Consider the following 15,000-nt stretch of genomic DNA (forward strand, 5'->3'; position numbering starts at 1 on the left):
ATCACTACAGGTGATGGTGAATGATGATTATTATTTACAGCCCAGCCCTCCTACTCCTACTCCAGTTAACACTCACATTAATCAGGTCCCTCTTGGAAAGGAGATGCTGTGTCTCTGTGGGCGGCCTAGCGTATCAAAGCGCAGCGCCACCACAGCAGATGGCGTTCTTCCTGTCTTATGTAACCCGTTTGTGTCCTAACTAATCTCCTGTTTTAACCTAATGTAAAGTGACCTTCTGTGTTCTGAAAGCTGCTTATCAAATGAAATAAATGTAGTATTGTTGCTGTTGATATTAAATTATTATCTTCTTTTTTTTATTTTGTTGTTGTAATTTTTAAATGGGTTAGGGTTAGAACAGACAAACAAGCCCTAGTCGCTCTCCAGCCTTTAAAAAAAGAAAGAAAAAAAAATCAAGTGTACATTTATTTGCACTTTATTTTTCTAAGCACACCATTTTTAACACTAGAACAGCCGTGCCTATTTTACCTACTATTAGAGCCGCCTCAGGGGTCAAATGACCATACAATGGGAAGCTTCTACTTACACACAACGACCACTAGTTGGCCGTCTTGTAAATTAGCCTGCCTCCTACACAGACAAAATGCAAAATAGCTTTAATACTAGCTTATCCTGATGTGGTTTTTAAAATGTAAGGATACTGGGTGGTAGAACGCACATATCTAGGAAAAGTCATGAAAGGAGGGTCCTGAAATGTTTGCGAATGCAAAGATATAAACATTGATGACCCCACCCATGGCTGTTCTAGAGTTAAATGACCCCACCCATGGCTGTTCTAGTGTTAAATGACCCCACCCATGGCTGTTCTAGTGTTAAATGACCCCACCCATGGCTGTTCTAGTGTTAAATGACCCCCCCATGGGTGTTCTAGTGTTAAATGACCCCACCCATGGCTGTTCTAGTGTTAAATGACCCCATCCATGGCTGTTCTAGTGTTAAATGACCCCACCCATGACTGTTCTAGTGTTAAATGACCCCACCCATGGCTGTTCTAGTGTTAAATGACCCCACCCACGGCTGTTATAGTGTTAAATTACCCTACCCATGGCTGTTCTAGTGTTAAATGACCCCACCCGTGGCTGTTCTAGTGTTAAATGACCCTACCCATGGCTGTTCTAGTGTTAAATGACCCCACCCATGGCTGTTCTAGAGTTAAACATTTTAAGAGCACCAACCGGCAGGTACGTACACATACAACACAGCCCCCTCAGACAAGATGAAGTTGACGTCATGTTTTACCTCAGACGACCTCGACCACAGCTGTTCCCTCCACCGGGGGCAAGTACAGATGTTTCCCCCCCCCCCTCCACCGGGGGCAGGTACAGATGTTTCCCCCCCAGCCTGGGGTTGTTTGAGGCGGTTTTAACGGCGGCCATTTTGTGTGTTTCCCTCCAGGCTTCTTCCCCAACAGCTCCAAGGGCTGCGAGGCTTTCCTCCGCCACAAGATGACCCTCATCTCCCCCTCCATCCTCAAGAAGTACAGCATCCCCTTCGATAAGGTACCGTGGGTGTGTGTGTGTGTGTGTGTGTGTGTGTGTGTGTGTGTGTGTGTGTGAGCTGATCTACCGCAGAGCAGACAATGAGGTGTGTGTGTGTGTGTGTGTGTGTGTGTGTGGGAGGGGGTTTATGTCTGTGTGTGTGTGTGTGTGTGTGTGTGTTATCTGTGTCGTGTGTCGTGTGTGTGGCTACGAGCTGATCTACCGCATAGCAGACAATGAGGTGTGTGTGTGTGTGTGTGTGTGTGTGTGTGTGTGGGCGGTGTGTGTGTGTGGCTTCGAGCTGATCTACTGCAGAACAGACAATGAGGAGGTGTGTGTTTGTGTGCGTGTGTGTGTGTGTGTCGTGTCTATGTGTGGCTACGAGCTGATCTACCGCAGAACAGATAATGAGGTGTCTGTGTCTGTGTGTGTCTGAGCGTGTGTCTGTGTGTGTCTCTCTGTGTGTGTGTGTGTGTGTGTGTGTGTGTGTGTGTGTGTGTGTGTGTGTGTGTGTCTGTCTCTCTCACTCAGCTTCACTGCCATTGCATTCAGTTCAGTGTCATATCCTGCTTCGGAGTTAAACAGATTTATGAATTCACATACTCTGTGTGATTGTTATGCTTATTAAGCGTGAGCTGGCTTTTTGGTCAGGTCCAATTTAGATAACAGTTTTTTATTTCCACGAGACGTCCCAATTTAAAATAACATTTTAATCGATAACAAAATGTGAAAAGTTGATGAACAGCCTGAAGGATCTGGTCCTCAGAAACCCATCTTCTCTCTCTCTCTTTCTCCCTCCCTCCCTTCCTTCCTCCCTCCCTCCCTCCCTGTCCCTCCCCCTCTCCCTCCCCCTCTCCCTCCCTCTCTCCCTCCCTCTCTCCCTCTCCCTCCCTCCCTGTCCCTCCCTCCCTCTCCCTCTCTCTCCCCCTCTCTCCCTCTCCCTCACTCCCTCTCTCTCCCTCTCCCTCACTCCCTCTCTCTCCCTCTCTCTCCCTCACTCCCTCCCTTTCTCTCCCTTTCTCTCCCTTTCTCTCCCTTTCTCTCCCTCTCTCTCCCTCTCTCTCCCTCCCTCCCCCTTTTTCCCTTCCTCTCCCTCCCTCCCTCCCTCTCTCTCCCTCTCCCCCCCCCCCTCCCTCCCTCCCTCCCCTCCCCCCCAGATCACCCAGGAGGCAGGTGAGTTCATGATCACGTTCCCGTACGGCTACCACGCCGGCTTCAACCACGGCTTCAACTGTGCTGAGTCCACCAACTTCGCCAGCGTGCGGTGGATAGACTACGGCAAAGTGGCCGCGCAGGTAACACACACACACACACACACACACACACACAGGGACGGACACAGACACACAGAGAGAGAGAGAGAGAGAGAGAGAGAGACAGACAGACAGACAGACAGACAGACAGACAGACAGACAGACACACACACACACACACAGAGAGACACACACGGAGACACACACACACACACACACACACAGGGACGGACACAGGGACGGACACAGACACAGAGAGAGACCCACTCACACACGCACATACTCAGCCACAGGGACGGACACACACACACACAGGGACGGACACACACACACACACACACACACACACACTCACACACACACACATACACACAGAGAGACAGACACACACACACACACACACACTTTGCGGCGGTGGAACCACTGATCGTTCTTACTCTAAACGTCTCCATCTTGTCTCCCCCCCTCTCTCTCTGTCCTCCTCCCCCTCCCTTTCTTCCCTCCCCTCCCTCTGTCCTCCCCATCTCCCCTCCCTCCCCTTCTCCCCTATCCCCCCTTTCCTCCCTCTACTCCCCTCCTCCCCCCAGTGTACGTGCAGTAAGGACATGGTGAAGATCTCCATGGACCCGTTCGTGAAGCAGTTCCAGCCGGAGCGCTACGAGGTGTGGAAGCTGGGCAAGGACTCCTGCCCCCTGGACCACACCCGGCCCACGCCCAGCTCCACCCCCGAGCTGCAGAGCTGGCTGCAGAGACGCCTCCGCACCAAGGCCCCCAGCAAGAGGTACCACAGCCCCCCCCCCCCCCCCTGTACTGTACTGCTAGACTAGCTCATAGCCCCCCAGCAAGAGGTACCACAGCCCCCCCCCCTGTACTGTACCGCTAGGCTAGCTCCTAGCACTCTGGCTAGCCCCTAGCCACCCAGCAAGAGGTACCACAGCCCCCCCTGTACCTGTAGGTAAGTTGCCCAAGATTTCACTTTTTATTTTCAAATAATGCAGCTGCGACGACCAATGTTGAGAGTGAGAGCCACGAAGCAGTTAGCACTGGGTCGGGTGTCGCTAGCAGCACTGAGGCGAACATGGGGGGGGATGCAGCTAGACAACAGGAGAGGACAGCAACAGAGAGACAGACAACAGGAGAGGACAGCAACAGAGAGACAGACAACAGGAGAGGACAGCAACAGAGAGACAGACAACAGGAGAGGACAGCAACAGAGATACAGACAACAGGAGAGGACAGCAACAGAGAGACAGACAACAGGACAGCAACAGAGACAGACAACAGGACAGTAACAGAGAGACAGACAACAGGAGAGGAGAGCAACAGAGATACAGACAACAGGAGAGGACAGCAACAGAGAGACAGACAACAGGAGAGGAGAGCAACAGAGAGACAGACAACAGGAGAGGACAGCAACAGAAATACAGACAACAGGACAGTAACAGAGAGACAGACAACAGGAGAGGAGAGCAACAGAGAGACAGACAACAGGAGAGGAGAGCAACAGAGAGACAGACAACAGGAGAGGAGAGCAACAGAGAGACAGACAACAGGACAGTAACAGAGAGACAGACAACAGGACAGTAACAGAGAGACAGACAACAGGACAGCAACAGAGAGACAGACAACAGGACAGTAACAGAGAGACAGACAACAGGACAGCAACAGAGAGATAGACAACAGGACAGCAACAGAGAGACAGACAACAGGACAGCAACAGAGAGACAGACAACAGGACAGCAACCGAGAGACAGACAACAGGACAGCAGCAGAGAGACAGACAACAGGACAGCAACAGAACAGCTTCTACCACAGGGCCGTCCAGGCCCTGAACACAGCAAAGACCTAAGTTCTGAACACAGCAAAGACCTAAGTTCTGAACACAGCAAAGACCTAGGTTCTGAACACAGCAAAGACCTAGGTTCTGGGCCCTGGACAGTCTGGACGGATTGATGGCAGCTGCTGGACTGAAAAAAAATAAAATAATCAGGTGTAGTGCTGAGGCACAAACATGTACATTTCAAGCCTGCAAACTGCGACACTTTAAATAAATGTGGAATAATACTATTGTGCAATATGACAACCCTAGTCGTCTGTCTGTACAGTATAGTACAGTGGATAGTGTACATAGCCTTTATTTATGTAAACCAGCTCCTTCCCTTCTTGTGATTTTTTTTCTAAAAGTTTTTTTTTTTTTTTTTTTTTTTTTTTCCCTTTCCTAACACCAGGGGAGCCACCCCTCCTAAATTTCGTTGTTTGGTACCTGTACTGTAGCAATGACAATAAAGTCCATTCATTCATTCATTCATTCAACAGAGAGACAGACAACAGGACAGTAACAGAGAGACAGACAACAGGAGAGGAGAGCGACAGAGAGACAGACAACAGGACAGTAACAGAGAGACAGACAACAGGACAGCAACAGAGAGACAGACAACAGGACAGCAACAAAGAGACAGAACTGAGGTGAGGTGAGCAACAGAGATAGTTCAGGATGATAACAAACAGTTCAGTATGACAGAGACAACTAAATAGAAAGACAACTGTATAATTATAGAGTTTACATGTTCAAGGAAATATTGTATGATAATAGAAAGGTACACTTTAATTGAATTACATTTTTGTTCATGTTAAAGAAAAGATGACCAGCAGCTCAAGGCAGTATACTTTACTTTAATTTAATTAATTGATTCATGTTAAAGGAAACATTATGAATATAAAAAATGAATAAATAAATAGTCTTTCTTTCCCTAAGAAAGAACCCATTAAGGTTTGACATGGCATTCTCTCTCTCTCTCTCTTTCTCTCTCTCTCTGCTGAGGGACCACTTTCTATTCAAGTATAGCCTACTCCTAAGTTTTTTCTGTTTTGTTCATGTGCTTTATGCCAATAACATACTCCATTGGGATACGTGTGTTTCTGGTCATAGGTTCTGGTTGGTGTAGTTGTAGCTTATCATTTTTGGTGTAGGTAGGGGCCCGAACAATGACTCAAGCCCAGGGGCCCCCACCCCCCCAAGTCCAGCCCTGACTGTACCGCTAGGCTAGCTCCTGGCACTCTGGCTAGCTCCTAGCCCCCCAACAAGAGGTACCACAGCCCCCCCTGTACCGCTAGGCTAGCTCATAGCACTCTGGCTAGCTCATAGCCCCCCAACAAGAGGTACCACAACCCCCCTCTTACCTGTAGGCTAGGTACCACAACCCACCTGTACCGCTAGGCTAGCTCATAGCCCCCCCACAAGAGGTACCACAACCCACCTGTACCGCTAGGCTAGCTCATAGCCCCCCCAACATGAGGTACCCCAGCCTAGGCTAGCTCGTAGCACTCTGGCTATCAGTAAACCTGAAGTGCCACAGCCACCTGTAATAGAAATCTAACTTTTATTTCTATAGCACTACAAGTCGTACATCAAATGCAACCCGAAGTGCTGAGTAAGTAACTGAACGTAGATCAAATACAAACACACTTCAAACAAAAAGAAAACATGAAAATGATCATGAATAATAATCGATACTGCAGGTACCAGACTAGACCCAACAAGGAGTCTGATCTCTCTCGCTTGGCGCAGAGTCGTGTTATGTAAGGGATAATCAACAACAAAGTGCGCTCGTAGGAAAGCTAATCCGTGGACGTGGAGGTTGTCAATCAGCCCCTGGGCGCTGAGGGGATTATGTTTCTTGATTGCACACCTCCCCCGGGTTCACTGTCCCGCCCGTACCTCAGCTTAGTCGAGCCGAACAAGAGATTCTGATTGGCTGAATTGTTGTCTGGGTCTGTCTGTGCCGGTGGTAGCTGGCTAGCAAAGTATCCCTCACAGAGAACGACGACGACTCCCCCCTCCCCTGCCAGCGTCCCTTCCTAGCGTCTGTGCTAGCTAGCCCGTTCCGCGGCGCGTCTGTCTAGCATCTGTGCTAGGGGGCCTAGAAGAGAGTCTGCAGTTCCTCGCCTGTTTGAGACGTCTGTTGAAACAGAGATAACTGCAAACAGACGAGTTAACTTTCCTCTCTCTTGGCCCAAATCCTAATCCTCTTTCCCTCTGCGTGTCACCCCCCCTCCCCTTCTCCCCTCCCCTCCCTCTGTCCCACCTCTCCTCTGTCCTCCCTCCCTCCCCTCCCTCTGTCCCACCTCCTCCCCTCCCTCTGTCCTCCCCTCCCCTCTGTCCTCCCTCCCTCCACTTCTCCCCTCCCCTCTCCTCTGTTCTCCCTCGGTCCCCCCCCTCCTTCCCCCCTCCCCTTCTCCCCCCCTCCCCTCTCCTCAGCCTCCCCCACCCCCGTACGCGCTCCAAGCGCCTGAGGACCACGGAGGAGCCTCTGGCCCTGGAGGGGGGGTCCGTGCCGTGCAGCAGGAGGAGCCAGGGAGTGGGGGGGCAGGGGGGCCCCCTAGGGGCCAAGATCAGGAGGACGCACAGCCAGACGGACTGCAGGGACGAGGAGGAGGAAGAGGAGGAAGAGGAGGAGGGAGAGGCGGGGGAAGAAAAGAAGAAGAAGAAGGAGGAGGAGGAGGAGGAGGAAGAAGAGGAGGAAGAGGAGAAGGAGGCAGCTCAGTCTCATCAGAACTCACTACAGCTCCCTGGTAAGTGGGGGGGGGGGGGGGTGCGTGTGTGTATGTGTGTGTGCGTGTGCGTGTGTGTGTCGTGTACGCACACTTCTATTACATTGGAAAGTCCTGATCAAACAGAATTTTCTAATTTCTTCATCTTATCTTTAAAATTAATCGGCGGTGGCGTTCTAAGTTCTAATCTTGGTGCTGTAATGATTTCGCTAATTCGTATGATGTTTGATGTTGGAGATGATGTTTGATGTTGGAGATGTAAAGCTTCTGTGTGTGCGTGTGTGTGCGTGTGTGTGTGTGTGTGTGTGTGTGTGTGTGTGTCTCTGTCTCTCTGTGTGTGTCTCTCTGTCTCTCTGTGTGTGTCTCTGTCTCTGTGTGTGTCTGTGTGTCTGTGTGTCTGTGTGTGTGTGTGTCTCTCTCTCTCTGTGTGTCTCTGTCTGTCTCTGTGTGTGTCTTTGTGTGTGTGTCTGTGTCTCTGTGTGTGTCTGTGTGTCTGTGTGTTTGTGTCTCTGTGTCTCTTTGTGTGCGTGTCTGTCTCTCTCTGTGTCTCTGTGTCTATGTGTGTCTATGTGTGTCTGTGTGTGTGTGTGTGTGTGTGTGTCTCTGTGTGTGTGTCTCTGTGTGTGTGTGTGTGAGCAGGTCCGTGCAGACAGATGTGTGTGGTCAAGGTGAACAGGATGGAGAGTGACCGCCTGGCCTTCCCCCCCGCCGAACCACGCCGCCGTCGCCCCCCCCCCCCCTCCCCCTCCCCCTCAACCTCGCCCGCCTCACACAAGAACACAAAACCCGAGGCGGGGTCTCCCACCGTCTCCCCCCCTCCTCACAGTGACCCCCACGACGACCCCTCGGGTACAGAGGTCACCGCTGAAGGACCCCAGCAGCACACAGAGGCCGTTCCCCCATCGACACCTCCTGCCCGAATAAAAAGCCCCCCGGCGGGAGGACCCCCAGATTGTGTATCTTCAAAGCCACTCTCCCCCCCAGAACTACAGAACTCACACGACTGCTTTATGGGGGTCACCCTCACACCTCCGGACCCCCTCCGTACGGGGTCACCAACCAACCCCGAAACGGGCTGCCCTAGTGGGCACGAGGTGGTGTGCACGTACCCCCCTGACTCCCCTGGAGCTCACCCGTCACACAGGCTTTCACACAGAGGAGAGGAGACGGCAGCCCTTACCCTAGAGACACCGACCCCGAGCTTAAGCACTGAATACAAAATGGCCGTCTCCTCCGGCCCGTACGGTACCGACACAGACACCAAATACACTACTACTACTACTACTACTACTACTACTACTAACGCGGAGCTCACGGAGAGCTCGACCAATCACGACGCCACCACAGAAGCACTTTACGGCGTCGTCGGCACTTTCGACACCGCCGACAACGCCGCCGAACCGACGGGAAGCGACGGCAGCGGCGCTCGCTTCCTCAGCTTCGGCCCGCTGACGCTACCCGCGCTACCCGGCGGGAAATGTAGCGCCGCGGAGCTTAGCCCCTCCCCCGCGGACGGTAGCCCCGCCCCCCCCGCGGAGAACAGTTTCCCGCCTCTCCTGCAGAGGAGCGGCGTGACGACCGTGGCCGCCGCCGACATGCCCCTCCTCACCCCCGAGCTGGCGGGGGAGGAGCGCCTCTGCCCCCCCCTGCCCCCGGTCCTCACCCAGGAGATGCCCTCCCTCACGCTGGCGTTCAGTGGAGGAGGCGGCGGGGGTCAGGTCGAGGTCAAACCGTCCTGTTCCTCCTCCTCCTCCTCCTCCTCTTCCGCCGCGCCCGGCGCTCTGTCGCTAGCGCCCGTGCTACAACGCGAGAAGCCGACTCCTCCTTCTTTGTCGCCGCTCTCGGAGAGAGGGAGGAGGGAGGAGGACGTGCTAACGACGGAGGAGGAGGAGGAGTCTGGTGGGCAGCAGCAGCAGGACCGCGGTCGACCGCCAGTAGCGCTTCTTCACAAAGACTGGCGCTCCTCCTTTCCTACCGATCGTCAGCTGCCGCCAGCCGAAGCGCTAACGTTAGCGAACGTTACTAGAGCGACTGGCGGCCCTCGGCACAAAATGGCCGCCGACGGTCTCCGAGAAGAACCACTACCGCTACCACCACCACCTCCGACACTCCTCCAAACCGCCGCTGTAGCGAACTGCAAGGAGCCCCTCCTCCAGACTCCGTGGTCGGCAGGGAACGGCGGTGTTAGCCGCCTGACTTGTGACGTCACACCGCAGCAAACGCAGCCGCCGTCGAGGTTGTTGTCGAGGACGACGGAGATGACGGGAGGAGGAGGAGGAGAAGGAGGAGGGACGAAGGTTCTCTCCGAGGTCTCCTCCGCTCTGGGAGACCTCGGCCTGTTAGACCCCGGCGTCATCACGGGCCTGGGCCTGGCCGGCACCTCCAACCACTTTGACCCGATTCTTGATCCTCCAAACAACAACAACACCACCGCCGACAACGCCATCGATATCGCCGACGTCGACAACGGCACCATCCCGACAACGACGACCGCCCTGCAGCACCACCACGAGACTTTGGACGACGACAGCGGTGGCGGCGGCCATTATAGTAGTAGTTCCCAGAGTAGCTCCTCCCTCTACCTGGACCCCAAACCCTTCAGCTGCGGCATCTGGAAGAACCTCAACTCCCAGAGTCCCGCGGTGCTCATCGAGAGCCTCCACCACCACCGGCTGCTGCCCGAGCTGCCCGGCGGCCACGACTTCATCGCCCACGACGCGCTGACGCCCTACGCCATGTGGACGGAGCCCCAGTGCAAGGAGGTCACGGACCACGAGGACCTCCGCCGCGACCAGGACCACCTCCGCCGCCTGGGGGACCCCGACGGCGGGGGGGGGAGCCCCGAGGGGGGGGACGGCCCGCTCACCTGGGCCCAGCTGGAGTCCACCTCCCTGGGCTCGGCCTCCCTGGGCGGCATCGGGGAGGCGGCCGGCCACCTGGGGCTCTGCGGAGACTTCGACGACCTCCACAAGGGGGGGGAGGGGGAGGCGGCCGAGGAGGAGGCCCTGGCGCTGTGCAGGGAGCTGGGGGTGGAGAGGGAGGCGGAGACTAGGGTGGGTCACAGGGGTCACGGGGGGGTTATGGGGGGGGACCCTGCTAGGTCTTCTTCTCCTCATCCTCCGTTGTTGGGGGGAGGAGGAGGAGGAGGAGGGAGAGAGGGGGGAGGTGTGGCGGGGGTGTCTGACATGGAGGAGGGGGATTCGTCGGAGGAGGAGGAGTGGATCAGCGTGAGAGAGGAGAGTAGTAGTGATTCGTCGGAGGAAGAGGAAGAGGAGGAAGAAGAGGAGGAGGAGGAGGAGGAGGAGGAGGAGGAGGAGAAGAATGAGCTGAGTGACTACGAGTGTGGTGGCAACTCGGGGCTGGAACCTGGGGAGGTTTGCACTGTGAGCATCACTACACACACACACACACACACACACACACACACACACACACACACACACATTTCATAACTGTACAGGCAGATTTAACTGTATTGATTTAAATTTTGTTTTCTAAGCCATTTTTTAGGTACTGTTGGTACTTTGGTTCTAATTCATTCTTGCTCAGCTCCATTGGTCAATAAGACCACCACACACACACACACACACACACACACACACGCATTTTAAATGCTTTATTTACGTCCACATAAATACAAAGTGCATTAAGGACATAAACACTATCAGTGCAGTCAGTTCATTGGGAGACATTCATTTACGTTTGTGACTGTACAGCAACACATACAGTACACATACAGTATTAACACAGAGGATGTTTCACATGTGGGTTAACAGATACAACAGCATTACTGTAAAACTACATCTACTCTAAGGGTACAGAAAGCAACGCCGTCTCCATATTGAGCGGCTACCGATAACAGCAGACATAGAGCAATACCTTGCTGACTGTTTAGCCTTTCTCTTGTGTGGAAAGATGTGGGCCATCTGAAGGCCCCTAACCACCAGCTTGTGAACATGCCAAAAATGTTAAACTAAACACACACACACACACACACGTCTAACTGTGCCCCTGCCCCTCCAGTACCCTGCTCCGCTGGTGAAGAGCAGCTGGCGTCACCCCCTGAGGAAGCCCACCGCCCGCGCCGTGCCCACCGCCGTCAAACAACAGGCCGTCAGCGACGATGGTGGGCGCACACACACACACACAGAGACACACACAGAGACACACACACACACACACACACACACACACACACACACATGCATACATACATACATTTCGTTGTTTGGTACCTGTACTGTAGCAATGACAAATAAAGTCCATTCCATTCCATTCCATACATACAGGCACATACACGGACATACACACACATACATACATATACATACTTACAGACACACACGCACACGACACGCAGAGAGAGACAGACACACACATATATACACACTCGCACATACATATGTACAGACACTTACACACACACGCACACACATACATACATACACGCACACACACACAGACACAAGCAGACACACACACACACACACACACACACACACACACACACACACATACATACATACATACATACATACAGACACTTACACGCATGCACGCACATACATACCGGTACATGCATACAGGCACACACACACACACACGCACACACACACACACACACACACACACACACACACACACACACACCATCTTTAACCCAAATATGTGTTTCCCATCATCTTCATCTGGCTGTGAGTTCTGACGGTCGTCAGCGGGCCAGAGACCATGAACCAGTGACCACATACACACACACACACACACACACACACACTCTAACACCAGTGCCGGAGCACTTGAACCAGTGACCACACACACACACTCACACACACACACACACACACACACACACACACAGCAGTGCCAGAGACCATGAACCAGTGACCTGAGGAGTTTGGCCTCCCTGCTCCGGCTCCAGCCCAGCTATTCCAACCCACCAGCGGTCATTTTTCATTTTTCACATTTTCTACCCGTTATCCCTCAGCTCGCTAAACGGCTGAATTACTCACCCCATGTCAGCTAGTAACGACCTCCAATTAACTCTCTCACACACACACACACACACACACACACACACACACACACACACAGACACACACTCTCGCTCTCCGAGGAGAGAGATTTATCATTACCGCAGTGAAATGATCTGGGTTGGAAGCGCCGCCAGTGTTCCAATTGTCGTCATGGCGATTAGCTGAAGGCCTCCACACCACCAACTGCCAGTTTTGTTTTTAAGCTTTCTGGCTTTTTCTTGAAAAAGACAAATAACTCTAAAAAGAACGGATATACACACCAAATTGGGCGCCCTGCCGGAAGTGATTCACACCTATTTGGGGAAAGTAATGGCCACATATAGCCAGGAGAAACTCTCTCACAACTCAATGTGTTGAAAAGGTTGTTTGACTCACCAAAAAAGCAGCTGAAAAGCGGTTTGGAGGGTTATTATGTTGTGTATATTCTGGGCTGTGTTTGATTTACAACCCGGTACGGATGATCACGTCATATTTTGGACTTGTACCGCTATATCAACCGCCGTACGTACGTCAACCCAGGCACGTCGTGGGAAAACCGTTTTAAGAGCAAGCTAAGAAAATAGGATGTGTCGCGGCCCAACCGACGGACTTAAAATGGCCGCTTTTAGACTTGAGTCATCGTGCAATAACTTGGAGCTGCCCAAGGATATCATAAACAGTAACAGCAAAAAAAAAAAAAAAAAAGAAAGCGTCAACATGACTAATGTTGGTCCTTAACAGTTTTATCCCTCAGACCGAGCTGAATGACCATTTATTTATTTGTGGGGTTAAGGACTGAATGACCATCTATTTATTTGTGGGGGGGGGGGCTGTTTTTCTGTGGGTTTGCTGAGGCATTTTGTGTTATTCGATTTTTGGGGGGTTTGTTTGACAACTTATTCAATCCAATCTGTGGTCACATGTTGTTACTGAGTAACTGGCTTTGTTTTGTTAGAATCCTCTGTGGAAAAGCCTCGTCGTTCTCTAGAAACATGCATGACAACGCTTGTGACAGTGGAAAAAGATCACCGGGTTCAACTGTAGATTTAGCGAGACACACGTGCGATAACATCCATCGCGTGTTAATAAATCATTAGATCGTTGTAGGCGCTTAATATTTTATATACGTCAATAAATTATTATATCTCAAATGAAATATGTTCGTTTTTTTTACAGTCTGTGGTTTTGTTCACCCAGACCCCCACGACGTGAGTCTGACGGAGGGGGAGGAGCCGGAGGTGGAGCCCTGGGCTAAGCCCCTCCTCTTCCTGTGGCAGAGCAGGAAGTGCTACTTCACGTCGGAGAGGGAGTACAACGCCCACGCTGCCACCATGCAGCCCTACTGCGCCGTCTGCACGCTGTTCATGCCCTACTACCAGGTACCACACACACACACACACACACCCACACACACGCACACACACACACACACACACACACACGCACACCACACCTACACACACCACACACACCTACACACACCACACACACACGCACACACACACACACACGCACACCACACACACACACACCACACACACACACACACACACACACCACACACACACACACACACACACGCACACACACACACCTACACACACCACACACACACACACACACACCACACACACACACTCAGTGTGTCAGCCATACTACCAGGTACTCCACATTTGAATACTTTATTTGGTTCCACAAATTATATTACACAAACAGGGAATCAAATATTTCGGGGCTAAGCAGCACTGAACACTCAAAGGTACACATAACACCTCCTTCTCCACACGGCCAAGCTGCCAATAATAGCTGAGACAGAGCAAACTTTGGCAACCTGTTTGGCCTTTCTTTTAGTCATTGCAGCAATTCTCAGACCCCTCATGGTGCATTTATATACACACACACACACACGCACACACATACACATACACACACACACACACACACACACACAACTCAGCCATACTACCAGGTACCACACGCACTCACACACACACACACCACACACACACACACACACACACACACACACACACACATACACAACTCAGCCTGAGGGTAGACCAACCATTATCTGCATTATACAACTATTCAAAAACGTGTCAATATTGTACCTACTATAAGAGCCGCCTTGGGAATCAAATGACCATAGTCTTTGTAATGGGAAGCTGCTACTTACACACGAAGACCACTAGTTGCACGTCTTGTAAATTAGCCTGCCTCCTACACAGAAAAACTGCAAAGTAGCTTTATATATGGCAATTTGATCGAGTGCAAATATATAAAAAAGAAAATACTCACAGGGTCAAATGACGCTACCCATGGTTGTTCTAGTGTTAATTCACTATATCAGTACTTGGTATGCACGCATTTCCCAATACAAAGGGAAATTCTATACCCCCCAACCCCCCACCCGAACAAACCGGTCTGTTTCATAGGTCGGGAAACCATCAGCGGTTTCCTGCGGATTTGCTGTGTGGCGAAAAAACACACCGGTGCCCGGGGGAATAAAATATAAAAACCAAACATCCCCGTGTTCCCCATGAATCCAGGAATTATCTTGTTAATAAATATTTCATGAGTTAATATAGTTGTTTGTCAAATTTTATTTGGCATAAGTAAATACAAAAATAAACTGATAAGAGTGATAACGCTCTTTATTATTAGTTAGAGAGGCTGTTTTGTACGGAT

General features: G+C 51.7%; 1 protein-coding gene across 1 annotated transcript in view; it reads left to right on the plus strand.

Annotated features, from left to right (window-relative positions):
- The window catches only part of kdm4c (lysine (K)-specific demethylase 4C), a gene marked incomplete at both ends in the record, with an annotated part of 53,681 nt that overhangs the window by 11,500 nt on the left and 27,181 nt on the right, over window positions 1-15,000 (plus strand). The window contains 7 exons of the mRNA XM_080534831.1: window positions 1,414-1,517; window positions 2,654-2,791; window positions 3,337-3,530; window positions 7,008-7,321; window positions 7,940-10,683; window positions 11,324-11,426; window positions 13,510-13,691. Of these exons, the coding sequence (XP_080390957.1) occupies window positions 1,414-1,517; window positions 2,654-2,791; window positions 3,337-3,530; window positions 7,008-7,321; window positions 7,940-10,683; window positions 11,324-11,426; window positions 13,510-13,691 (3,779 nt within the window). The remainder of the gene's footprint in view (window positions 1-1,413; window positions 1,518-2,653; window positions 2,792-3,336; window positions 3,531-7,007; window positions 7,322-7,939; window positions 10,684-11,323; window positions 11,427-13,509; window positions 13,692-15,000) is intronic.

The sequence above is a fragment of the Nansenia antarctica genome (genome assembly GCF_963989245.1).
Source record: "Nansenia antarctica genome assembly, chromosome: 6".
Lineage (NCBI taxonomy): Eukaryota > Metazoa > Chordata > Actinopteri > Argentiniformes > Microstomatidae > Nansenia > Nansenia antarctica.